General features: G+C 47.2%; 1 protein-coding gene across 1 annotated transcript in view; it reads right to left on the bottom strand.

The window, feature by feature from the left end:
- The window catches only part of ARHGAP17 (Rho GTPase activating protein 17), a gene marked incomplete at its 5' end in the record, with an annotated part of 53,814 nt that overhangs the window by 14,150 nt on the left and 14,187 nt on the right, over positions 1–25,477 (bottom strand). The window contains 11 exons of the mRNA XM_081819180.1: positions 1,185–1,348; positions 3,621–3,851; positions 5,927–6,083; positions 7,981–8,072; positions 9,440–9,553; positions 11,332–11,412; positions 13,964–14,045; positions 14,610–14,721; positions 16,905–17,032; positions 22,034–22,115; positions 22,275–22,381. Of these exons, the coding sequence (XP_081675306.1) occupies positions 1,185–1,348; positions 3,621–3,851; positions 5,927–6,083; positions 7,981–8,072; positions 9,440–9,553; positions 11,332–11,412; positions 13,964–14,045; positions 14,610–14,721; positions 16,905–17,032; positions 22,034–22,115; positions 22,275–22,381 (1,350 nt within the window). The remainder of the gene's footprint in view (positions 1–1,184; positions 1,349–3,620; positions 3,852–5,926; positions 6,084–7,980; positions 8,073–9,439; positions 9,554–11,331; positions 11,413–13,963; positions 14,046–14,609; positions 14,722–16,904; positions 17,033–22,033; positions 22,116–22,274; positions 22,382–25,477) is intronic.

Here is a 25,477-nt window from a genome sequence, read left to right as displayed (position 1 = left end):
GATGAGTAAGTTCTAGAGTCTGCTGCACCACACTGTGCGTGTAGTACTCTTAGAGATTTAAGAAGGTAGATCTCATTGTAGGTCTTCTGACCCCAGTAAAATTAAAAAAAAAAAAAAAAAAAAGAACCACAAGAAGATGTTGTGAGTCAGAATGTTCCAGAAGAGAAAAAATGGAACACAGAAGTTCTAAAGAAGGAATGAGGGACACCTGGGTGGCTCAGTTTGTTAAGCGTCTGCCTTCAGCTCAGGTCATGATCTCCAGGTCCTGGGATCAAGCCCCACGTTGGGCTCCCTGCTCAGTGGGGAGCCTGTTTCTCCTTCTCCCTTTGCCTGTTGCTCCCCCTGCTTGTGCTCTCTCTGACAAATAAATAAATAAAATCTTTAAAAAAAGAAAAAAAGAGGGAATGAGCTTAGTGCATCCCAGGAGCAGAGAGCAGACCAGCACCGCTGAAGCTTGGCGAGAGAGGGGGTGTGGTTAAGTGTGGGGCCCAAAGGCAGGCTGGACCACACCGGCCCCACAGGGGAGGTCTGCACAGAAGCCATCGGAGGGACAGTTTCAACGGAGAGAAGACACGATCTGCTGTGTTTTAGAGCAACCCCCCTAACTGCTGGTTGGAGGACAGTAGGGATATGGGTGGGAACCATTCAGATCATACAGCACTCAGGACCCAGAAAGCCCAGACCTCAATCTAGAGGTTACAGCGGCTTGCAGACCCGTAGAGCCTGGTTACGACAGAGGCTACAGTGGCTTCCAAGCAGAGGGATGGCTTGGAATGCCAGATTTCTGGAAAACTGGGAGCGTTGTTTCCAAGAAAAAACTTTTTGTTTATTAGGCTTTGTGGCTTAAACATATTCTTAAATGCCTGCTTTTCTGCTCTCTATTATTTCATTTCCTTTTAATGATTTTGCTCTTAAACGACTGATTTTTCTGCTTGCCATTTTTTTTGAAGTTTTGTTTTTTTTTTTAAAGTAATCTCTACACCCAATGTGGGGCTTGAACTTGAGACTCTAAGATCAAGCGTCGCGTGCTCCTTCAACGAAGCCAGCAGGTTCCCCTCTGCTTGCCATTTTAAAACAGACATGGAGATGCTCTGTCGGAAAGTCTTGCAACGTGAATCCCTGTGCTAACCCAAGGAAGTCTGCACATCCCTCCCTAAGGGGAAGGAGTAAAGGTGGCTACTTACCTCGGCGCAGAGTGTGCGGGCTAGGGCCAGCGGAATTGTGCCCCGGGCCAACGGAGAGCTGATGGGAGCCAGCCGCCATCTGCGCCTGGTTCTGGCCACTGGCCATCTGACTGCCATTTCTCCCTGGGGCAGGGGCAGGTGCGGAGTCCTTGGGTTTTGGCGGACTACGGAGAGCAGAAGTCAAGTTCGATGTCAGGCATTCCCCGCGAGAAAGCTAGTCAGCACGCTACCAAAATACCAGATTCCACCCAGAGTTTTCACCTCAGCAGGCAAGGAGGTGATCGGGAATTTTCAACAGTTCACACTGGGTCTGCAAACCCACTATTTATTTGTGGCCACACAGGGATATTTTAGGAGATTCACTGCCTCAATTGTCTTCCAGCTACTCTGTCACTCGAATATCACGAGAGACACTATTTCACAGCTACCAACAAGAAATTTCTAGTTTGAGGGGTGCCTGGGTGGCTCAGTTGTTAAGCGTCTGTCTTCAGCTCAGGTCATGATCCCAGGGTCCTGGGATCGAGCCCTGCATCGGGCTCCCTGCTCCGCGGGAAGCCTGCTTCTCCCTCTCCCTCTCCCCCTGCTTGTGTTCCCTCTCTCGCTGTGTCTCTCTGTCAAATAAATAAATAAAATCTTTAAAAAAAAAAAAAAAAGAGAAATTTCTAGTTTGCTTGTACTTCAATTGGGCAGTATTAAAAAACATGAAAGGGCTTTCGGACTTCAAAAGAACGAGATTTGACACACGCAGTGTACAAAACAAAGCAAAAGCTGTGGCAAGATACTAACATTGTAAATTATAAAGTGCTAGGTTATTATCAATCATTTGGACTCGAGGAAAGAGTAACCCTGAGACTCAATGATGGCTCACAGCCCGGAGCTGGTTAGCAGCAGGGTGGACAGAGATCAGAACTCGGGCCGATTCCTGGCTCAGAACTTTGTATACTAAGCGTTACAGCTGCATCTTGTCAGGGTCACTAAAGTGTGAACACCATTCGTGAAAGTACACAAAATACCCACAGGGCATAAAGAACAAAAGCAAATTGAGGACTGACACTCCGTTTGTCCTTCTGTCAGGCATCCTAATTATTGTCTTAATGTATTTAGCCTGATTAAGCAACCTGAAGGCTACAGGTAAATGAAAATGTGTGAGTCTGCAAATACTTTTTTTTCCCCCTCAAACAAAAAAAAAATTAAAAGCCCAAACAAAGACATGTGTGGAGCATCAGTTTCGACAAGACAACACGGAGTTATAATGTGCCTAGGAAGCCTTGGGAGGTGGAAGCCTTCGTGATTTTTAACCAAAACGTGAACTTCTGCAAATTCTGTGAGTCAAAAGGAACTCAGGAATATACAGAGCAGTCCGAATTCAGCTGTGAGGCTGGGATGGGATTTTTATCTCCTAAGCAGGAGCCTCACATCCCACCAGGCACTCCCTCCCCATCCAGAGAAGCTGGATCCTTGTTCTATGCATTTACTTTACTTTATATGTGGTTATCTAGTGCTTTATATATGGCCATGGTAGAGAAAAGGACAAGAAAAATCGTAGCCCATACTCTGTAGAGGGGCTCATCTGTTCCAGCAGTTTCTAGTCCTGAACTGTCTGACATAGCACCTGAAGTAGGCTCCGGTGGAGAAGTGAATTCATGCAGAGTAGATGAAAATCTCAAGTTCAAAAGTACTCTTTCTAAAAGTTGCTATATATTTGTACCCCACTCCTGACAGCTAATCAAAAGGTTAAGCAACAAAAGAGCCTTTTAAGAAACTCTATCATATTTTCTACCTTGTATTCACCTATCAATTTGCCTGTAAGACTGAAAGCTAGGGGTGGGGGAGGTCTCAGTCCACCAATTGTGTACTGCATCTGGCACTCAGTTATTGAGTAAATCTGATTGGATGGATGGACGGATGGATGGATGGACGGGCGGATGGATGGATGGATGGATGGACGGATGGATGGGTGGGTGGATGGGATGGACGGACAGACAGATGGATGGGTGGGTGGATGGGTGGGTGAATGGGTGGGTAGATGGGTGGATGGGTGAGTGAATGAATACCAGGAATACTCTAAGTAACTTGCTACATTCAAGTGTTAACTACTTAGTGTAGAAGATGACAAAAGCAAATGGTAAATGAACACTGAGTGCACATCAAACAGGGAAAAGAGGTTTATAGTACTGCTAGCTGCCTGTTGGCTTCCAGCACCAAAGCAGTATGGTAAAGAATGCAAACAAACGTTGCTTCTTTTGGAAAACAGGAAAGGAAGCAAGCAATTTGCAGTCTTTTCTCCCATCCTTTGCCAACCAGAAGAGTGAAGGCAGATCTGGTTCACTCCCTGCTGAGCGATTCTGTGGGCATGGAGGCCATGCCTGCAGGCCAGCGCCTGCAAGAAGGCTGGGGCACTGAGCACCCACCGCCAGCAGAAGCCGGCCTTCTTACCTGTCGCCCGGGCTTGGCCCCTGCTCCAGTGTGCCCGCAGAAGAGGGGACCGTCCCACCCCCTGCGCTGCTTTCAGCCCTAGAGCTCTGGGGAGGGGGCTCTGGGCCTGCAGGAGCCAAGGTGCTGCCATCTGTGGGCGGGAGTGGCGGCTGGAAAGCCGGGGATATGTGCTTTCTAGTTAGAGTGCCACCCCGCCGGTGGGCCTGGAAGTCCATAAGCTTCACACCAAAGCTACACAGAAAGAAGAAACAGTCAACACAGCATGCAAGCGACTATAGAGACAGAAGTCCACTGGTCCGCACGTGTTAAAACCCGCGCACGGGGTGAGCCACCCGAGTTGCCCAGCATGCAGTGAGGCAGCGAGGACCAGACGAATGGTCGCTGCTGTTACCAAGGCAAGCAGCTCAACCTGGTTTTCCACCTGAGCAAACCAACAGACCTGGTACTGATCAATGTCCTTTCTCAATTCGGGTGTGAACGGCTGAAAGCACACAGGCAGGCCTCGTCCTGAGTGGGTGACATCGCGTTAGCGCGCCTACCTGCCTACCACCCAACGGCCGCCTTGAGTCTGTGCGTGCGGGGGACGGGGTGGAGGCTGCGGGCAGCGTCGGGATGTCACACCGCCCTGCCTCTACAGCTGAGCTGTATGAGCACTGGTGTGGGCGGATGCAAAGAATGTATCTGAAAGGATTCGTGACCCCGGAAGAATATCATTGCTTTCGGGAAGGAGACGGTGGTTGGAGGATGGGGAGGAGGAAGATTCACTTTTCACGTAAGCCGACTGATGGATGAACTCTCAAGCTTTTCAGTTTGAAAAACAGAGACATGGGGCTCCCTGAGCTCGCGTGTGCCGGGTCAGTTGGCGGGGAGAATCCACCCCGGGAGATAACCGAGAATTGTTTCCTGCGTGCCCACCAGGGTCAGGATGCTGCATTTCGTGACTTCAAATACGTGAAGGCTAATTGTGCGGTGGCCAGTGTGTCATCAGGAAGCAGGACCTAATGTGTGATCGGGGCTTCAGAGAAGTAAAACTTCTGCCCGTAAGAAATGTGGGTTTCGGGCGCCTGGGTGGCTCAGTTGGTTAAGCGACTGCCTTCGGCTCAGGTCATGATCCTGGAGTCCCTGGATCGAGTCCCGCATCGGGCTCCCTGCTCGGCGGGGAGTCTGCTTCTCCCTCTGACCCTCCCCCCTCTCATGCTCTCTCTCTCTCTTTCATTCTCTCTCTCAAATAAATAAATAAAATCTTAAAAAAAAAAAAAAAGAAATGTGGGTTTCAGAGGGACAGATGGAAAGTAAAGCATGGACCTTTGCTATGGATTAAAAAACAACAACAAAGCAAAAGGAAACAAAAAAATCAGAGCTCACTATAAGATCGGGCAATGAAAAGAAGAGCTTGCTGTTTAGTTGTAAAACCACGTCCAGTGATGTTATTCCATGTGAGCGCGAAAAGCACGTTACTCCGCAGGCCTCTCTGACGTGGCCTTGTGGGTGAGCACAGTGGCATTTCCTCGTACGGACTGAACAGGTTGGCTTCTGAAGGCGTAAGTCACAGACAGCCTTATTAAGTTTTGAAAATCCCACTAAAAGGGCGCCTGGGTGGCTCAGATGGTTAAGCGTCTGCCTTCGGCTCAGGTCATGATCCCAGGGTCCTGGATCGAGTCCCGCATTGGGCTCCCTGCCAGGCGGGGAGCCTGCTTCTCCCTCTGCCTCTGCTTCTCTGTCTCTCTGACTCTCATGAATAAATAAAACATTTAAAAAAAAAAAAAAGAAAATCCCACTAAAATCGCCCGTGGAGCACAGTATAGAGACCTGCGTCTCTCACTAAGTCCAAATACGGGAGTATCTCCAGCTGAGCATCGGAGTCAGCGGCTGGCTTCCGCTGAGGGGCCAAGTCACATCCAAAATGTGTCTCTTTGAAAACCAAATCCGACAACTCACTGTGAGAGGTGGGTTATTCTCTGTCCACAATACCTAACGTCCCCCTGCTTTTTCTCTCCCTTCCCCCCTCGTCAAGTACGTTTAGGTGGCTTTGTAGCATGAGTATGATGCTTACCGCAGACCAAGTGAAGCTCGGATGCATATGGAACAAATGTGTACTGACAAGCTACAGAGCTGCCTTGTGGTCATGTTAGTGTTTGTAATGAACTAGAGCAGAATTCCCGAAATACCGGGACCTGACAGTCATGGGCGCGCCGTGGGCCACTCTTGTACTACAGGTCCACTGACGCAGTACCAGATCCCAAGGGTTTAGGAATTCTTCTACATGACATCTACTGTTGGAGGAAAGTGAACAGCTCTAAACACACCTCTCCTTCTTCACCAAGTCCCCTTCCATGACCGCCATGCTGGCAGGTCGCTTCCTCTCGAGGGTCCCTGAGTCAGAGTCATTTCCAGTGTGAGATGAGTGATTGGAATTCGGGGTGACGAGAGGCACGAATGCTTCCGATACGTTAAATTCCACCTCTGCAAGGAGACAAAGAAACAAGCGTGCAGGTACACCTCAGAGATAAGGTAGGTTTGGGGGCAGACCACTGCAATACGGCGAGTATCGTGATGAAGCAAGTATCGCGACGGAGTGAACATCCCAATAAAATGAATTATCACAATAAAGCAAGTCAAATGACTCTTCTGGTTCCCCAGTGCACATAAAAGTTATGTTTATACTATGCGGCCATGTGTCATAGCAGTATGTCTACAAACACAAGGCACATACCTTATTTAAAAAACACTTTGTTGGGCGCCTGGGTGGCTCAGTCGGTTCAGCGACTGCCTTCGGCTCAGGTCATGATCCTGGAGTCCCGGGATCGAGTCCCGCATCGGGCTCCCTGCTCGGCGGGGAGTCTGCTTCTCCCTCTGACCCTCCCCCCTCTCATACTCTTTCTCTCTGTCTCATTCTCTATCTCAAATAAATAAATAAAATCTTTAAAAAACACTTTGTTGCTAAGAAATTGCTAACCATCATCTGAGTTTTCAGCAAGTCGTAATCACCGATCACAGATCACTATAACCAATATAATAAGAAAGAAAAAGTTTGAAATACTGCAAGAATTACCAAAATGGGACAGAGACATGAAATGAGCAAATGCTATTGGAAAAAATGGCACCAAAGGACACGCTCAAGGCAGGGTTGCCGCCAATCTTCAACTTGTAAAATACTGCAGCATCTAGGAAGCGCCACAAAGTGAGGTCTGCCTGCACATGAGGTGTAGAGCATACGGGTGCATGAGGCTTTAAAACTCCCATCAGCCCTCCCTGTTTCACAGGTGCAACTCCCTGCCCCCTCATCTTTTCAAGAATGGTTTGCCACACCAGGGGGCGGTAAAATGAGGAAACTAGAGATAAGGAGGGGGTGTGATTCAGAATATAAGTTACACAATTCCTCTGCCTTCTTCTTTAAAAAAAAAAAATCAGGGAATATGGAAGAGGACAATAGCATGGATTACTAAAAAAAAATGAAAGGTATTTACAGTTTGATATAAAGTACAAGTAAAAGGCAACACCAACTCCATAATGCCTATAGCAGTTTTCTAAGACTTGTTTTCCCAAAGAAATCTTGGGCAAAATGCCGGTATTCATTCATGCATCACGTACTTGTTGAGAATCTACACGAGTGAGGTATGATTCTCGATCATGAGGGGACCCTGGGAAAGGAGAAACGAGCTTGCCCTGGGGTCATGGAGCTCACACTCCAGGGGAGGGGCCAGCAGGGCCACAGGTCTGGACTCTCAAAGCTTGCCCTACCAATGCCCCCGAAGGGGGTCATGGAATCTCTGAGAACCCCAGGACTACAACAAACGTAGTCTGGAAACCTATCACCTGTCGGCTGAAATCCTCTTTTTCTGACACAGCCAGCTCCCACCTTCACAAAATGGCTCCAGTCAACCTATCCGGCTTCATCTTCCACCTTTACAAAGACCCAGCTTTCTGCCTACAGAAACAAAAAGCTGTTTTCCAAGCGGAAAACTGCACATTCAGTGTCACCTCTTCTATAAAGCAGTCCTTGTTCTTTGTGCCCAACATCTGAGTTTGTCAAACCATCTGCCCTTCCTTCTAACTCGCCACGTACGATGATATCTGTTTATGTGGCCTTCTCCAAGGGCCAGGTTCCTCCAGGGAAGACTGCATATCTCAGCAGCAGACATATGGTGTCAATGGGTATTCAGTACACACTGGCTGAGTGGACAGCTCCAGGGTGAAGTGAAACAAAGCGAAATACAAAATAATGTGGACGCCAATATGTCAAAGATGAAACCAATCACATCCTCACGAAGGGGCTACTGAAGCATTTTCTTCTTTAAAGAATTTTTTATACTGTTATTGTTCTGCTTGGGCGGTCTGTGAAATTGAAAAGGTACGTTACCTTCAGGGAAGAACCAGTCGGCGTGCTGGATGATGGGCTCGATGACTGCAACCACATGGACTGAGGTGGCCGCTGCCATTTCAGCCAGCGTTCTGTGAAGGACATTCACAAAGTTAGACCGCTTCCCCCGGGCAGCCTCTAATTTCTGCAGGTTGTGTCAGAGCAATTTAATTACTTTATTTTGTTATTTTAAAAAAATATATTTATTTATTTATTTTAGAGAGAGAGAGAGCACGAGTGGGAAGGGCAGAGGGAGAGAGAATCTCAAGCAGACTCCTTGCCGAGCATGGAGCCCAAGGCGGGGCTCGATCCCAGGACCTGGAGATCATGACCTGAGCCAAAACCAAGAGTCCGACACCTAACCGACTGTGCCACCCAGGCACCCCCAATTGAATTACTTTAAAACAAGAAAATATTTAAGCACAAATGCAAAAACCAGATCCACGGGGCTCTGGCCTCAGCATGTGGTGGTGATGCCCCAGGAGGAAAATCACCCCGACTCAGCTATCACTCTTTAGTCTGCATGCGCTGTGTTAACAGCAAGTGAGCTGGTGAACAATGGTGTGTCCAAATGCTGATTTTAAGTTGGTTTGGAACAGATTTTATTTATTTATTTGAGAGAGAGAGAGCACATGAGTGGGGTGAGGGGCAGAGGGAGAGGGAGAAGCAGACTCCCCGCTGAGCAGGGACCCCCCAACGTGAGACTCGATCCCAGGACCCCGGGATCATGACCTGAGCCGAAGGCCGATGCTTAAATGACTGAGCCACCCAGGTGCCCCCAAATTATCTTTTTAAATGCAGTCTGATTAACTCATTCTTCTGCTTAGAAACCTTGATGCCTCCCCAACCACTGATGACCCAAAATCAATTCCAAAACCTCAGCGAGGTATGAGGCCGTTCAGAACCTGGCTCTGGCTTCATAATCCTCTGGCACAGTCTCCTGGCCCCTGTGCTCAGGTTATACAAGACCATGTGACACCACCCCCACCTCCAAATTAGCAACCAGTCCCTTTCACGCCCACACTGCCTTTGCTTATTGGGGTCGCACCTGCAGGGAGCTATTCATCCAAGTACAACCCAAGCGCCTTTTCCTCTGCAGGGCTCTCCCTGCACTTCTCAGCTTGAGCTGTGTTCCTTCGGTAAGTACTGTGGCCGTAGTACTTTATAATGTCTATGGCAGCACCCCCACGTGCACGGACATGTGTGTGGGGCTCTGTCACAGTGCCACAGCCGTTCATCTGCCTGACTGCCCAAGAGCGGGACCCTCTGAGGACTGTGTGCGTGACCAGCATCTGGGATGGGACTCAGCTCACAGCAGTGTTCCGAGAATGTCGGCTACGTGGAAAGACCAGGTTCAGAAGCGCAACTCTGGAAGTGCATCTTACCCTGAATGGGGGTCTGTCCCCCTGCGGTGCAAAGGGGAGATTAAAATACCGTGAGATGGGGAAAGGTCACTTACCCTTCAGTTTTGGCCCATAATAAGTTAGGGCCTAACACAATTGCAATGTTGCTGGGAGTCATTTTATTGACGTCGCTGGTCTGAGCAAGCTTTGCAAGGAACTTGATTAAATACCTGCGGGAGAAAAGAGAAAGGAAAATATTTGCAGGAACAGCATCCTCCTGCCCCAGTGCTCAGTCCCAGGTTGCTCAGGTGCTAAGTGCAGAGTGGCGCTGAATCAGAATCTGGCTCAGGTTCTGTATCTTACAAAGTCCTGTGCTCTCTGTTTCAGACAACAGACTCCGTTAGGGGTTGGAAGAGGAAAACAGCTCACAAGAAAACCTCCACAATTCAATCCCTATCTGCTGTGTATTTCCAACCCATTTCTCCTTTATGCCCTATCTATCAACCCCTCAGTAAACTACAATCTGATTAACAGTGGGCTCGATATGTTTTAATACAAACATAAAAAAATACAAGCAGAGGGACATTGCTTAAAGGAAACTGTATTGGAAAATATTTTATGTGGTAATTATGAAAATCTCCAATTGATCATATAGTTATAGTCTCTCCTATACAAGCACAGCAGTATAAAAACAAAAAATTAGGAATAACCCCACTATCTATTAATAGGGGGCTGATTTAATAAAATATATCCATACAGCCATAAAAAATTGTTATGTACTGATATGGAAAAATCTTCAGGATGTCTACTCCGCAAAGAAGGTGAAGAGAATGATGTATACAATATATACTACCATTTGGTTTCAAAATAAAAGGGAGGAGTGTGAGAGCAACAAATATATGTATGTGTGTATATGTGAGAGATTTTTCACTGGACACCTTTTGAATTCTGAACCATGGGAATGTGCTCCCTATTCAAAAAATAGTCAAAATTATAAAGAGTAAAACAAATAAAATAAGAGACCAAATCCCAAATTACCAAGAATTGTAATTCAGTTTCCAACATAAGGCACGGAATAATCTAAGACTATCTGTAATTCCTAGCTGGGTGTGCTGAATGAATCAAAGAGGGATATTATAAATATTAATGTATTCGTTAAGGCAAAGTTGATATTTAAGGTGTCCAGAGGGAGTATTTAGCTTAATTTAGTGGTAGAACCCGGGACTGAAATTAAAGGTCAGGTAACATGACAGAAATTTCACCAGTAGAATATTTGACATTTTGGACCAAGTCCTCTTATAAAATTTTCTTTGGTTTTCAATACTTTGGGCTTCTTCTCTTTATGCTTCTTCAACGTCACATTTTAGGTCGAAAGGAAAATAGAGGTGAAATTCTAGAAATGTATTCCCCGGTAAATTTTCTTAGAAACAGTAATTCCACAAAGCAATACATAATCTCCAGTTCTAGACATTTCATTTAATAGGATGATTTATGCTCTATTAAAAATAAATTATATAGCATATATAAAAGCTATTGCAGAAAATAGAATTATTGATTAATTTTTTCCTTTTACATACTGGACAATTTATTTTTTTTTTAATTTATTTAAGTAAGTTCTATGCCCAATGTAGGGCTTGAGCTCACAACCCTGAGATCTAGAGTTGTAGGCTGACTGAGACAGCCAGGAGACCCCCATACTGGACAATTTAGACTCCAAAGCCATCACGCAGTGAAGCCAACTCTCCATGAGAACTTCCTCCTAGTAGCTGCAGTGGTAAACTGACCAGGGGACTTAGCTGTTAAGGCAGACGCGATGCGGATGCACCACACGGTGATATGCATCACAATAACATACATCAAAATCCCATTCCCAGCAACCCCCAGTCCTCTCCAAAGCACTTGTTTAGTGGGCTTGGACTGGATGACTTCTGCTGCAGATGGCACCATTCTTCGCTCCAGAGTCACTGTGGTTTGCTGGCTTAATTTGCAGGATGCCGGTCATACATACCTAAAGTTAACAAAATTTTGTGGTGGCAACTTTTGACATGTTCTCCATAAATCCTGAAGTTTTTTGTCTTGATCCTGCACACTGAGGGAAAAAAAAAAACCAAACCTGTATTCATAAGCCTCCATTAAGACACATCATTAGTAACCCCTGAGTAAATAACAGGCTATGTTAACAGCGATGCTTTCATTGACAGGGAAAACACGGCTGGAAAACGGGACGGATTTGGAAGTAAATACATTTGGAGTCAAATACCAACTAAATCTTTCACTCTGAGCAGTGAGTTAGCCTTGCCAAGACTCGGTCTCCTGAAGTGCCCGCCTGGGGATAAGAATGTTGATTCTGGGGACGCCTGGGTGGCTCAGTCAGTTAAGAGTCTGCCCTTCGGCTCAGGTCATGATCCCAGGGTCCCGGGATAGAGTCCCGCATTGGGCTCCCTGCTCAGTGGGGAGCCTGCTTCTCCCTCTGCCTGACGCTCCCCCTGCTTGTGCTCTCTCTCTCTGATAAATAAATAAAATCTAAAAAAAAAAAAAAAAAAAAAAGAAGTTGATTCTGCCAAGTGACGGGGAGGTTCCAGAGGCATAACCTTAGAAACATACCTGGCACAGAGGAGACAGACACCGCTGAAAATTCTGTCTAGGCAGGTGCCTATCTCCACAGGCGGCTTGCTGGAGCCCAGATCTCTTGCTGACCCAGCCACAGGTGAGCTGGCCACGCTCCTGGGCACCCAGACCCCCCCGTGCCTTTCCCTGCCCTTAACTCTGCTCAAAGGCTCCAGGCCCAGCAGCCCTTTCCTGTCGTGAAGCAATCGCAGGGGCTCCTCTGCTCTACGGCTTCCACATGCAAACTTCCATCGACAAAAGAGGGCCAGGTGAGGTCAGTCACCGATGCCCGCCAGCAGGAGAGGGCGTTAGCTGTTGCCCACATAGCACACCCTTGGACCTAAAACGTCCTCCACAACTGGACCCATCTGGAGTGACAGGTAGGGGGTAAACATAATTATACGTTAGAGGCCAGTCGATGGGCCACCGGGATGCTGACATTTCTCACGTATGGAGAATCAAGACATCCATAAACAGATACCTGCTTCGAAGAGAGTATTTTCTCACGGGAACGCTGTTGGGAGTCTCAGAGCCGAGAGACGAATCAAGGTGCAGGAGGAGTGGGGCAGGCTACCGAATAGAGGAGACCCCGAATGCTCTTCTACTTGACACTGCTGTTAGGCTCCGTTTATTCAGCCCCAGAAACGTGGACGCTGACAAGAGGTTGGGCCACACGCAGGTTCTAAGGATATAACCGTGACTACGAACGTACTCTTTTTTTTTTTTTTTTAAGATTTTACTTATTTGTCAGAGAGAGAGAGAGCGCACACAGTGGCCTCGAGGAGCGGCAGGCTGAGAGAGAAGCAGGCTCCCTGCTCAGCAGGGAGCCCGACGTGGGACTCAATCCCAGAACCCCGGGATCATGACCTGAGCCGAAGGCAGACACTTAACCGACGGAGCCACCCAGGCACCCCTTACTCTGACTTTAAAAACCTTACCAACCAGGGTAGAGCCACCTGCCACTGAAGCCTAACTGAATAGACCCTGCAGCCCATCTGCTGGGAACGGGTGACAGGGGAAAGGTAGGAGGGGAAGGGAGATCTGTTCTTCCTCCCTTAGGGCTGAGGAATTAGGCCCCTGAGGGAGGACGTGAGTCAGAACCATGAGGCACAAGCTAATAAGGAGGCAGCCTGGCCGGCCAGAGAGAAGCCTCTGGGACTTGGTGGACAAGGCTGCCAACAGCTCCTAGACACACGGAAGCCGGGGGCGGGGGAGAAGGAGCAAAGGACAGGGACACAGTCTTTGGGGCAGACAGGTCTGGGTCTGAATTCCCGCTCTGCCAATTACTCGCTGTTCCCTGGGCCCCGTGCCTCCCCCAGCCTCAGTTTCCATGTCTGGAAAATGAGGCTAACCACATCTGTCTTTTATGTCATTGATCATGGATGATAGGAGGTAACGGGTACCAAGATTAGTATGTACTGAGCACACAGTAAGCGTTAACAACCATCACCAGTACCGTCAACACTGTTTACTGCACAGCTGAGTTTCCCGCGGCTCGCCAGGCACATTGCCGCTGGTCGGTATGACACCTGTCCCCAAGACAGGGCTTTCTTCCATCTAAAAGGGGTCTATGAACGCAGGTCCCACTATATGTCTTCATCCACAAACATCACGCAAATTGAAGCCAATGCCTAAGTGCTGACTCTCCCACGCTAATAATAATACTCAATATTCTCACCCGACACGTAAGAACTGAGGCACATATTATTTAACACGTGTGCTATTTTAATGTTATTTTATGAGCCCTGAGAGTAAGATGATTCACAAAGGGGACGTAATATCCCATCATTTCCTTTAACTTTGAAAACTCAGTGTTCTTTAAAGATTTTATTTATTTATTTGAGAGAGAGAGTGAGAGAGAGAAAGAGCACAAGAGGGGGGAGCGGGAGAGGGAGAAGCAGACTCCCTGCTGAGCAGGTAGCCTGATGCGGGACTCGATCCCGGGACTCCAGGATCATGACCTGAGCCGAAGGCAGTCGCTTAACCAACTGAGCCACCCAGGCGCCCGAAAACTCAGTGTTCTTTAAACTTACCTTGCAACTTGTGTCCATTCTTCATACAGATTAAAAGTCATCAAAGGTTCAGGCAGTTCCCGTAAATAGGACTTTAAAGCACCTGAAATTGTTAACACTCACTTTGAGTATGTCAAGGGGTAAGCCTGGGAATCTCAGGACATATTATTTTTTACAAATTGAAATGATCTCAATTACAACCTGCCAAGAATATCTATAACAATCTATGAATCAGCAGGAGCAGTTAGAGCATGGAGTGTTCCTAAAACAAATTCCGGCCCTTGCAAAATAGATTGACGGGTCAGTAGAAAATAAAATTAGCTTCAAAGTCACCTTCTAATGGACATCATTTCCCCAGGAAGATCTAGACTGTGAAGGAGAAAGAAGGGAAGGAAATACAAGCAGGTCTCCAAATGTTTGGGTTAGAAGCTACCTTCACCTTTACTTAATAATCAGGAAAACAAAGAAACCCCCCAAAACAGGAAATGGGGTGTATGTGTGTGTGTACCCTTATTCAGTTTTATTTGTCATTTCAGCTTGTCTAGTTAAACCTACATAGGGAGACCATTTCAATTTTCTCTGAATCTGAAAATGAACATTGGATTTTTAACTGGTGATCTGTCTGAGACGGGACCCACCCCCCTGAGGGCGACTCCTTGCAGCTCACCTGCGACAGCATGGGGGTCAGAGTAGAACTCATCCAGGTGAGAAGTAGAACAGTCTAAAGCAGCTTTCAGTTTCTTTAACTTGGAGGCCCCAGCCCCAATTCGGAAAAGGCCCTAAAGACAACAAAAAGCCATGAGCATCAAGTTCAAGTTGTGGGCTTTATGCTGAGCAGCAGTACACACCTGATGGAAGAGGCTTCCATCCCGGCCTGACTCCCACACACCTCATCTCTGAGGGCGGGCGACCAGGAAGGACGACAGGACCAAGCACAGGGCAGATGGACAGGCAGAGGGGCAGACAGACAGGCAGAGAGCAGTTCATTCCTGATCGGTGTGGGCTCTTGCCCTGTCCCATTGCTAAATTATCTGTGCCTATTAGAAATCAATTTAAATGCAATTATTTTATACTTCCACAAGGTTGATTGCTATAGATTTTCTAAATTTAGGATTTTTTTTTTTAAAGAATTTTATTTATTTATTTGTCAGAGAGAGAGAGAGCACAAGCAGGGGGAGCAGCAGAGGGAGAGGGAGAAGCAGGCTCCTCACTGAGCAAGGAGCCTGATGTGGGACTCGATCCCAGGACCCTGGGATCATGACCTGAGCTGAAGGCAGACGCTTAACGACTGAGCCACCCAGGCGTCCCTAAATTTAGGGTTTGTTTTTTTTTTTAGATTTTATTTATTTATTTGACAGAGAGAGACACAGAGAAAGAGGGAACACAAGCAGGGGGAGTGGAAGAGGGAGAAGCAGGCTCCCGGCAGAGCAGAGAGCCCGATGCGGGGCTCGATCCCAGGACCCTGGGATCATGACCTGAGCCGAAGGCAGACGCTTAACGAATGAGCCACCCAGGCGCCCCAATTTAGGATTTTTTTAAATGACATCTCATTAAAAATTGTTAGACTAGGCTGCTTGTCACTTTCACTGCCCTAAAAGTTACTTAGAGAAAAACACATGAAGGTCAAGCAAGAAAGGCAGGACCATGAAGACACTGGTCCAGGAGTTAAAAGATGTAGGTTTTAAGCAAAATTAACCTAGGCAGGGTTTCTCAATCTCAGTAATACTGACATTTCAGGCTAGATAATTCTTCGTTGTGGAGGCTGTCCTGTGCATTCTGAGATGTTAACAGCAACCCTGGTCTCTACCCAGAGAGCAGTAGCAAACCCACCTCCAAAACCGTGACAATCAAACTGTCTCCAGACTTTGCCAAACATCTCCCGAAGGGGACAAAATTGGCCCTGGCTGACAGCTCTGATCTCGGCTACTAGAAGTTGGGGTCACATCAGTGGGAGACGGGGCAGTGACTGGAAACAAACACAAGGAGGACTTCTGGGCTGTTCCTTGATCTGGGTGCTGATCACACAGGTGGGTTCAGTTTGTGGAAACTTATCAAGCTGTTCACTTATGATACATACATTTTCTATGTACATTATACTTCAATAAGGTTTTTAAAAGGGGAAAAAAAAAAAAAAGACTTAGCGTTTGATTTTGATTGCCCCCTACCATGAACTCATTCACTTATTGACGCGAGGAATAACAAGACTTGCCCTGCTTGATTCATGGGGTTTTGGGGAGTAAGGATTCCATAAAATAAGTATGTAAATACCCCCACCAAAATGCATAGTACTACCCAAATGTAAGATTCTGCTAAAGCTCACAGAAGCTCTGGTCCATTTAGTGCACCTTGAAATTCAATGTCACAGGGGTGCCCGGGTGGCTTAGTCTGCCTTCGGCTCAGGTCATGAGCTCAGGGTCCTGGGATCAAGCCCCATGTCAGGCTCTCTGCTCGGGGGAGTCTGCTTCTCCCTCTCACCCTCCCTCTGTGCTCCCCCCCTCTCTCTCTCTCAAATAAAGAAATAAAATCTTTTTAAAAATTTAGGGGCACCGGGGCGCCTGGGTGGCTCAATTGGTTAAGCATCTGCCTTTGGCTCAGGTTGTGATCCCAGGGCCCTGGGATGGAGTCCCGCATTGGGCTCCCTGCTCCATGGGGAGCCTGCTTCTCCCTCTCCCTCGCTCTCTCTCTCCGTCTCTCGTGAATAAATAAATAAAATCTTGTAAAAAAAATTTTTTTAAATGAAATTCAATGTCACAAATCACAACCAGAGTCAAAAATGAAAGTCAGAGTGTACCACAAGCAGGAAAGGGAAATGTTCTGTGAAACTCATTTCATTCACAGTGTCTGTTCTGGGTATAGTGTGCAGGGTCCCCATTTAAAATGCAGGTCACGGCGACAGAAACTGGGAAGCTGTCAGTGTACGCAGTGTAGATGGCGGCCCGCGGGGCCCCCGAGCACCGCTCACCTCCTCCTTCATGCCGGTCTCCAGGAGCAGCATGACGCAGGCTTCGATGGGGAGTGCGATCTCACGGCCGCTCCGCTTCAGGTGTTCTTCCAAAGGCGTCCCAAAGGCTGGCTTTTCCGCCCACTTATCTAGAGCAGCAAACCATCCATGAGACACCCAGCGATCTCACGGCATCACTGGGGAGTTTTTTTTCTCCCCAAACTAACAAAGGGGACTTTTTTTTTTAGCAGACTGGCAGTTGAGGCTTTGGGAAAAGGGGAAGCATCTGTTCTGTTTGCTTTGGTTATTTACCATGTACTAGAGCAAGAGTAGGTCCCAGGCTGGGGGGTTACTTGCGGAACAGAGCCCTGAATGCCCTCCAGGGTGAGCTGCCGGGGCTGCCAGGAGCGCGACGGGGCTCCTGCATGGGACAGGTGGGCTGCCTGGCGCTACCCCGAGCATTCGTCTGAGCATACTGATTTCACTGGAAGGAAATTTACTCTCGCCATGCAAAGCGGCACTGGCCTTCTATCTCCGGAACAAGAAATAGACTCCTTCCATGTGAAAAAGGAAATAACTTCTTAAGATTTTAAACACAAGCCAAGCTTCATCACACAAGACCGGAAGATGGCCGATGTGAACTCATATGAAACGCAATGTCTCCGTGACATGCCGAGCTTCCGAATGCTGTCGCCCCAGCCAGCTCCCGAACGTTCTGAGTAGGAAACCACGCCGTATCTGCAGCCCCAAAGCAGCCGAGGCTGAAGCTTGCACCAGTAGTAAAGTGGTCGTTTATGTTATTTTGGGGTCACATACTCTGCTTCATTCCACAAGAGATGTGAGGCAGCTTAGCAGGAGTACACACAATAGAGCAGTGAAACGCAAACAAGAATTTCATGAATTCCATTAGAAAGAGAAGTGTTTGCTTGGGTTTGGGCCGCCGGTGGGTGCGTACAGATCTCGTGCTGCCTGAGACGCCCACAGACGTAGAAGAGGGGAAACCGGTCCATGGAAGCTACTCTGCTGAGCAACACTTAGGCCTTTCCAGTGACGGGAAGGGTTCATGTCCTTCTCGGCACCAATAATGGGGTTAACGTCGTGCAGCCACTTTGCTGTTCGAACCTTGGGTTCAAAGCAGGCAGGAGGACTCTGATGTGCCCCCTTACCCTCGGCTACACGGAAGAGCAGGGACAGGCCCCATTGCATGATCTGCACGCAGGGGAAGGAAGAGAGAACCCCCCAGGTCCATGGAGCTGAGAGCTTGTACGAGGTTAAAATCAGTGGAAAGAGCAAGTGGGGTCCAGGTCGAAGAGGGGTGAGGGCAAGGCAGGCAGGTGCCCTCCTTGTCTCTGGCCCCGGCCCGTGTAATTCCTGGTAGCAAGAGCATCTGGGGGTCTGACCCTTCTCAGAAGACAGAACTCTGTGACAGTCCTCTCAGAGGCCAGTCCTTCCCCTGCATTTGTCCCTTTTATCTAAATGATTCTCAACACAAGCAGAAAATGGCCATGAGACCCCTCCCCTGGGGGGTACATCAGAACACCCAGGAGAGTTCTGGAAATGGCACCTGCCATCACTACCACCACATGCCTGACCCCATGGCGGCAAGATCCGGGCATTCTCTGAACCCCCACTGGAACTTTCTGGGAAACGCTCGACAGTGTGCCCCACCCCCGACCTTGGAGTAACGTTGGCAGAGGGCGGATGTGAGAACCAGTCATCTAGACGACTCCTGTGCCAAACTGCCCAAAGGATGCTGGCATCTCCAACAACGGACCTGCTAGGTGCCGGGCGCTGCAGCAGCGCCCCAAGGTCACAGAGACTCCCCACCCTTCTAACTGGGAAGAAAAGACAAGACATACACGTGAACATACAACAGTCATTAACAAAAGACAAGACATGTTTGCTAAGTCGTGGCCGGAAAATGGTACAGATCAGGGTTGCAGATGTGGGTGCCCACAGGGGCCAAGGAGGCCCCTGAGGTGCTGAGTCAGGCTGGGGGCAAGGGGTCCGCTGAAAGGTAGCCCCCCGCCCCCCACTCCTCAGTGCCCAACGACCTGTGTCGCCGGACTTTCGTGACTTTCAAGAGAAGCCAGAAATCGGATTGTTATGTGAAGGCGTCTGGTGTTTAAATGATGGCAAAATTTTTTGAAAAATGAGATACAGCTGTTTGCGACTTCTGGCGCAGAACACAGACACTAGGGCGACTCGGGGGACAGTGTTTGCTGTTGGCTTCAAGGAGGGGAGCTGGGGGGTCTGAATGAAACAGACCAGGAAGAAGGGCTGAGAAAAGACCAGGGATCTTGAGTCTCAGAATTTACACTTGATTCCATAGCTCTTGCCCAAGGTGACGAGGGCCCAGAGGAGGGGGGACGGTGTGGGCGGAGCAGAAGGCCCAGCAGAGGGCAGAAAGGACAGACGCCAGCTACAGGGTATGGGCAAGGAAGGACAAGACGGCTCCAAGGTCAAGCCTGGGTGGTTTGGAGGGAGGTGGCGTCCAGGAGACATGGAGGAGAAAAGGGCAGCTGGTTTTGGGGTAAGAATCGGCTTGCTTTCTGGGATGCATGGAGTTTCAGGGGACAGCTGAAGGAGTCTCTGAGGGAACCAGCAGTGAGGTGGTTATGAGGGTGAAGACACGGGTGACATGGGGGCTGGCACCAGGAGGGGGCTCTGGGGACCAAGGGGTCAGGAGGGGACGTGAACAGCCCTAATAATGAAAGAATCAGGTGCAATGAGGGGCACACATTCCATCAAGGAAGAGACAGCCCAAGGCACATCAGATGCCAGGATCTGACAATTAAGAACCTCTGGTCCACTGGGAACTGCAGTATTTTTTTACTCTTAATAGAAGCGTGACTGGGAGCAGAAGTGAGACTGCACAGTGTGAAGGGCTGGCCGGTGGAAACGAGTCATTCAGAAAGCCTACCAGAAGAACAGAGGAGGATGAGACTTAACAGGGCACCACGTTGCAGAGAGGCAGGTCCCGAGTCCGGTCAGCTGACTGTGCGTGTGAGATTGGGGTGCACAGGGGTGTGGCAGCTGTGGGGTCAAGGTTCTTTTTTTCCTACTATAAGGATGCTCTTGAGTCTTTCTGAAAACAGAAGAAAAAGGAAGAGGAGGACAGGAACTAAGACAACAGGGAGATGGGAGGACAGGCAGAGGTGGAAGGGATTGAATTCCAAGGCCTGGCAACCTTGGAAAGAAAGATGGATCACATTTCCTTCGCTGGGTTTCTGCTCCTGCACACCTGCTCCTTGTTCCATCCTCAGCCTCCTCCCTGCCCTCTTCCTGTTCCCTGTCACTTGCTGACATACTTCTCTAGGGAAAATAGCCTTGGGAAAAAAATAGTTAAAAAAAAATAACTTGAGGGGTGCCTGGGTGGCTCAGTCGGTTAAGTGTCTGCCTTCGGCTCAGGTCATGATCCCAGGGTCCTGGGATCGAGCCCCGCATTGGGCTCCCTGCTCGGCGGGGAGCCTGCTTCTCCCTCTCTCTCTGCCTGACACTCTGCCTACTTGTGTTCTCTCTGTCAAATAAATAAATAAAATCTTTAAAAAAAAAAATAAAGAACTTGGGGAAAAAGTAGTTAAAAAAAAAAAAAGTCCACAGGGTACCCGGGTGGCTTAGTCGGTTAAGCGTCTGCCTTGGCTTAGGTTTTGATCTCAGGGTCCTGGGATTGAGCCCCGCATCGGGCTCTCTGCTCAGTGGGGAGCCTGCTTCTCTTTCTCCCTCTGCCCCTCACCCCTCTCGTGCTCTCTCTCTCAAATAAATCAATAAAATCTTAAAAAAAATAAAAGCCCTGCTCACGAAACCCAATCTTCTCTTTTTTTTATGCTTGTTAGTCAGCTCCAAACCAGACTTTAATTCATTCAAAGGCTAAGATGATGATGGTTCCTATTTTGTCCTACACACGGCCAGGCACACGGTATGTATCCCACAGACACACGCTCTTGGCACTTGGAACTTGCCCGGCAGGAGCCTGCCCCTTGCAAGGCTGAACGTTGGCCAGCAGCTTCACTCCTTTGCACTGCGACTCGACCTCGTCATCCACCAACAAGGAGATTAGATCACTTAGGAAAGCGAGGGCAGCTCATCCTAGGAAGAGTCAATCAGACGCATTTACTCAAGATGGCCGAAGATCTGACGATGCAGGGGGGTCAAGATATAGAATTTTCTAATTCGATCATCCAAAACCTTTCAGGCACAAAGCCAGAAGCTGCTGGGACCTCCTTAAACTGAGAAAAGTGACATTTTTGAGGATGCCAGTGTGCACACCCCCAACACACACATTCCACTCACACATCTGCTGACTCGCATTCCAGATCATGGAGTCGCCACACTCAGCACTTGGCTTGATCCTCTTCAGCTCAAGACCAAAGGTTCTGCAGGGAGAAACCTAAGCTCCCAATGTGGGGTCTACACAAGCAAAAGAGTACGATAGGGCCAAAGAAGACAGAGCAACGTCTGCCTCAACTGTGTTTGCTGATCTCTGCTGGGAGATGCTCTGACAGCAAATCAGAGAATTAAGAGTCAAAAGCTTTAATGTGCAGGTAAAACTAAGCCTCAGGAGAAAGCTCAGTCCGCTCACGACTTGTGGGTGAAGTTGGCCGAGAGCTTGAGTATGGTGGGCAGAATGTGAGTGCTAAGAACCAGAGCCTTGTAGGACCGCAAGGAAGAGGGGGAAAGAGTGGTCATGCCCTTATGATTCAGTCATGCCGATGAGGGGCTAGCAAGCATTGGCTTCTAAAATTCCTTTTCGAAGGCCCACAATATTTTCCCCAGAATGTATGCTCTTGGAATCACAGGGTCAGAATTAAACCCAAGGGACCAAATAACTGACTCGGAAGAAAAGACAGGAAGACACGTACAGACACCAGCGCCCCCCGCCCCGCACCACCAAGGGTCCAGCTTTCTCTTCAACCGAAGATGTCAGAAGAGCTGCGAATGTCCCATTAGTAGGTTAATTTGGGTTTGGAAGAAATTAGAGAATGCGGCAAGGAAGATGAAATTATGCTGGGAGATAGTACTCTCCTAGGCAGAGAGGGGGCGTTATCCAGAGGAGATGCATGCAAAGGAGTCAGGGGGTAAGAAGAACAGAGGCGGAAGTGGCAGAGGCTTAGGAAAGGGGGCATCAGCCAGCACGCAGGTTACATTACCTTGATGGGCTCGCATTTCGGGAAGGGCCTTTTCTAAGACTGCTAATGCTTTTCTATGGTAATCTGCTTGGGCTTCTAATAACTGAGAACAGACCCACATTCAAAAACAAAAGTAACGTTAGCATCGGATGGACACACACACAATGGCTGAGCAAAACCAAAAATGAAATCTTTTGCAAAAAAAGCTAAAACAACTCAATTTTTACAATGCTTTCATATTTTGGCAAGGTGAGGGGCTTACCGTAACAAAGAATTTGCCATACTCCCCTTCTTTGGCCATAAAGTTGTACATATCTGCTGCAAGTTGATCCTGGTGAAGAGAAAACAGGTCACTGAAGAAAATGGAATCTGAGAATTAATATCCATGGGCCCTTAGAGCAAAATGTCACAGAAAGAGCCACGGATTAAATGTCCACCAACTGGTGGGGCGCCTGGGTGGTTCAGTCAGTTACGCGGCTGCCTTCAGCTCAGGTCATGATCCCAGGGTTCTGGGATCGAGTCCCGCTTCGGGCTCCCTGCTCAGCAGGGAGTCTGCTTCTCCCTCTTCCTCTGCCGCTCCCCCGATTCATGCGCGTGCACTCTCACTCTCTCTCAAAAAATAAAATCTTAAAAAAAATAAATGTCCATCAACTGGGATGACAAAAAAAAAAAAAAAAGGAAGCTTATTAGGGGAACGATGATGGAGATACCCAAGATATATGGGTAATACTCCTTACCAAGAAGTGACATATAGAGCATTACTTATGTTATGTTACCATCTATGTAAAAATAGGGGAGAAAGAAATACTCTATTTTTACTGCCACATGTGTATAAAAATATATAAATAAAAACTTGAAAAATAAATTTAAAAAAAAAGGAAGAGAAAAGGCCTAGCATAAGTGGAGCTCAGCAGTGCATGGAAAGACTAGAGTACTTGTGTTTTGCACTGGCTCTGGGGCTGAGAAAGTAAAAACATCTCCCTGGATTTTACAAACACAGATCTGCCTTCATGAGGCTCTGAAGTTTGATGGCCTCGAGGGGCGCCTGGGTGGGTCAGTCGGTTAAGTGTCTGACTTCGGCTCGGGTCATGATCTCAGGGTCTCGGGATTAAGCCCCACATTGAGCTCCCAGCTCAGTGGGGAGTCTGCTTCTTCCTCTCTCTCTGCCCCTCCTCCCTGCTCATTCTATCTCCCTCTCTCTCTCAAATAAATAAATAAAAATCTTAAAAAAAAAAATGGCCTCAAACTGGTAATACTCTCTGGGGAGAATCACTCCCAATACTTAAGAGTCCCTTAGACAAAGTCTCTCTTAAAATGAGCTCACAATACATTGCAAAACATATGATACAAAATTGCAAAACACAGGAGGCAACAGTCCACCATGAAGCAAACTCCCACCACTCTCATAGAGGAAAGAGAATTACCAGACTGTTACTATAAGTATATATAAAATGATTAAATATTAAAAAAGAAATAGGCACTAGAAAACAATAATGCACTATCAGTACAGGCTAACTTGGAATTATTAGAACTGAAATATACAGTAAATGAAATTCAAACCTTGACGTTAGTTATATAGTAGATGAGACCTAACTAAAGAGAAAATCAGGGAAAAAGAACTTAGATCCCAGGAAATTACCCAAAAGTTAGCCTAAAGAGAGAGACAGAAACTATTTTCACAAGTTTTCACCATCTGAAGATTTTTTTTTTTTTATTTGACAGAGACACAGTGAGAGAGGGAACACAAGCAGAGGGAGTGGGAGGGGGAAAAGCAGGCTTCCCACAGAGCGGGGAGCCCGACGTGGGGCTGGATCCCAGGACCCTGAGATCATGACCTGAGCCGAAGGCAGACGCTTAACGACTGAGCCACCCAGACGCCCAGGTTTCACCATTTGAAATGAGAAGCTATGGCGTGGAAGTTGAGAGAAGACACATCAGCCAGTTCAGACTCCTAAGACCTCTGCCAAATTTATGTCTGATAAGTAGCCGATAGCTGAGATCCAGGTTAGACTGGATGTGAGGAAAGCTACGTAAATGACACTAGTAAAGCTATGACTCTTCTGAACAGGAATAAGCCACTATGAAACTATTTTATCAGAAGCATTTATCTGAGTATCATTTTTTTAAATACAAAGGCTATGTATGGTATGACTTTATGAGTTCAGTTTTAATTCCTACCCACTATACACTATATTATTTTAAACAAGTCATTTTACTGCAGTTAACTGATCTTCAAGTTCACTATCTTGAAGAATGAATTACAGTATGACCTGAACAAACTAAAATATTATATTCCTAACACTATCTAAAAGAATAGATACCATTTTCAGAAAATGATGAATAATAAGAGGAAGAAAAACCCAGATCTTAAGATTCACCAAAAACCTGTTTCTTTACTACCTCAAATAACATTTGGAATAAAGATCTATCTTCACAGATAGAATGAGACCACTTAACCATCTGATCTGGAATTTATTTTATGAGATAAAAAATTATATTTCTCCCAATTACAAACCAGTTGTCCCAGCAACATTTAAAAATAATCCTTTCCTTCTCTGTGGATATATGATGACCCCCCCCTTTACTATATATTCAATTTTTTAAAATGCTAGCGTTGATTCTAGAAAACCTATGCTATCCACAGATCTATTTTTGTGCCTCTTGTGCATTTTTTAAAAAGATTTTATTTTGGGGGGCACCTGGGTGGCTCAGTCTGTTGAGTGTTTGACTCTTGGTTTAGACTTAGGTCATGATCTCAGGGTTGTGAGATGGAGCCCCATGTAGGGCTCTGCGCTCAGTGGGGAGTCAGCTTGAGAGTCTCTCTCCCTCTTCCTCTGCCTCTCCCCCGGCTTGTGCTCTCTAAATAAATAAATAAATAAATAAATAAATAAATAAATAAATAAATAAATAAAATCTTTTAATAAAATACAATTTTAAAAAATTATTTTAAATAATCTCTATACTCAATGTGGGGCTCAAACTCACAACCCTGAGATTCGGAGTTGCATGCTCCATTGACTGAGCCAGCCAGGCGCCCCTATTGTGCACTGTTTTAATTGCTGTAACTTTATATGTTTTGCTATGGTTTTTTCCCATCCTTTTTTTTTCACCTATTCTTTATTTTAAATAAGTTTGGACATTTTTGTCATTTTAAAAAACATCCTACTTGAATTTATTTTATTTTTTTAAAGATTTTATTTATTTATTTATTTATTCATTCCGGGGGGGGGGCACGAGTGCAGGGGGGAGGAGCAGAGGGAGAAGCAGACTCTCTGTTGAGCAGGGAGCCCGATGCGGGGCTTGACCTGATCATGACCTGAGCCGGAGGCAGACGCTTAACCAACTGAGCCACCCAGGCACCCTCTACTTGAATTTTTTTTAAAGAATGTTTTATTCTGATTATAAAGTAATGCAGGGTCTTAGAAAATAAAGAAAGAAGGAGAAACTAAAACCCACGTTTCCTAT

This window comes from Leptonychotes weddellii, chromosome 5 (assembly GCF_054177405.1).
Source record: "Leptonychotes weddellii isolate Sample4059 chromosome 5, ASM5417740v2, whole genome shotgun sequence".
In the NCBI taxonomy this organism is placed as follows: domain Eukaryota; kingdom Metazoa; phylum Chordata; class Mammalia; order Carnivora; family Phocidae; genus Leptonychotes; species Leptonychotes weddellii.
The sequence above is the reverse complement of the archived record's forward strand: the minus strand, read 5'-3'. Positions and strand labels throughout refer to the sequence as shown.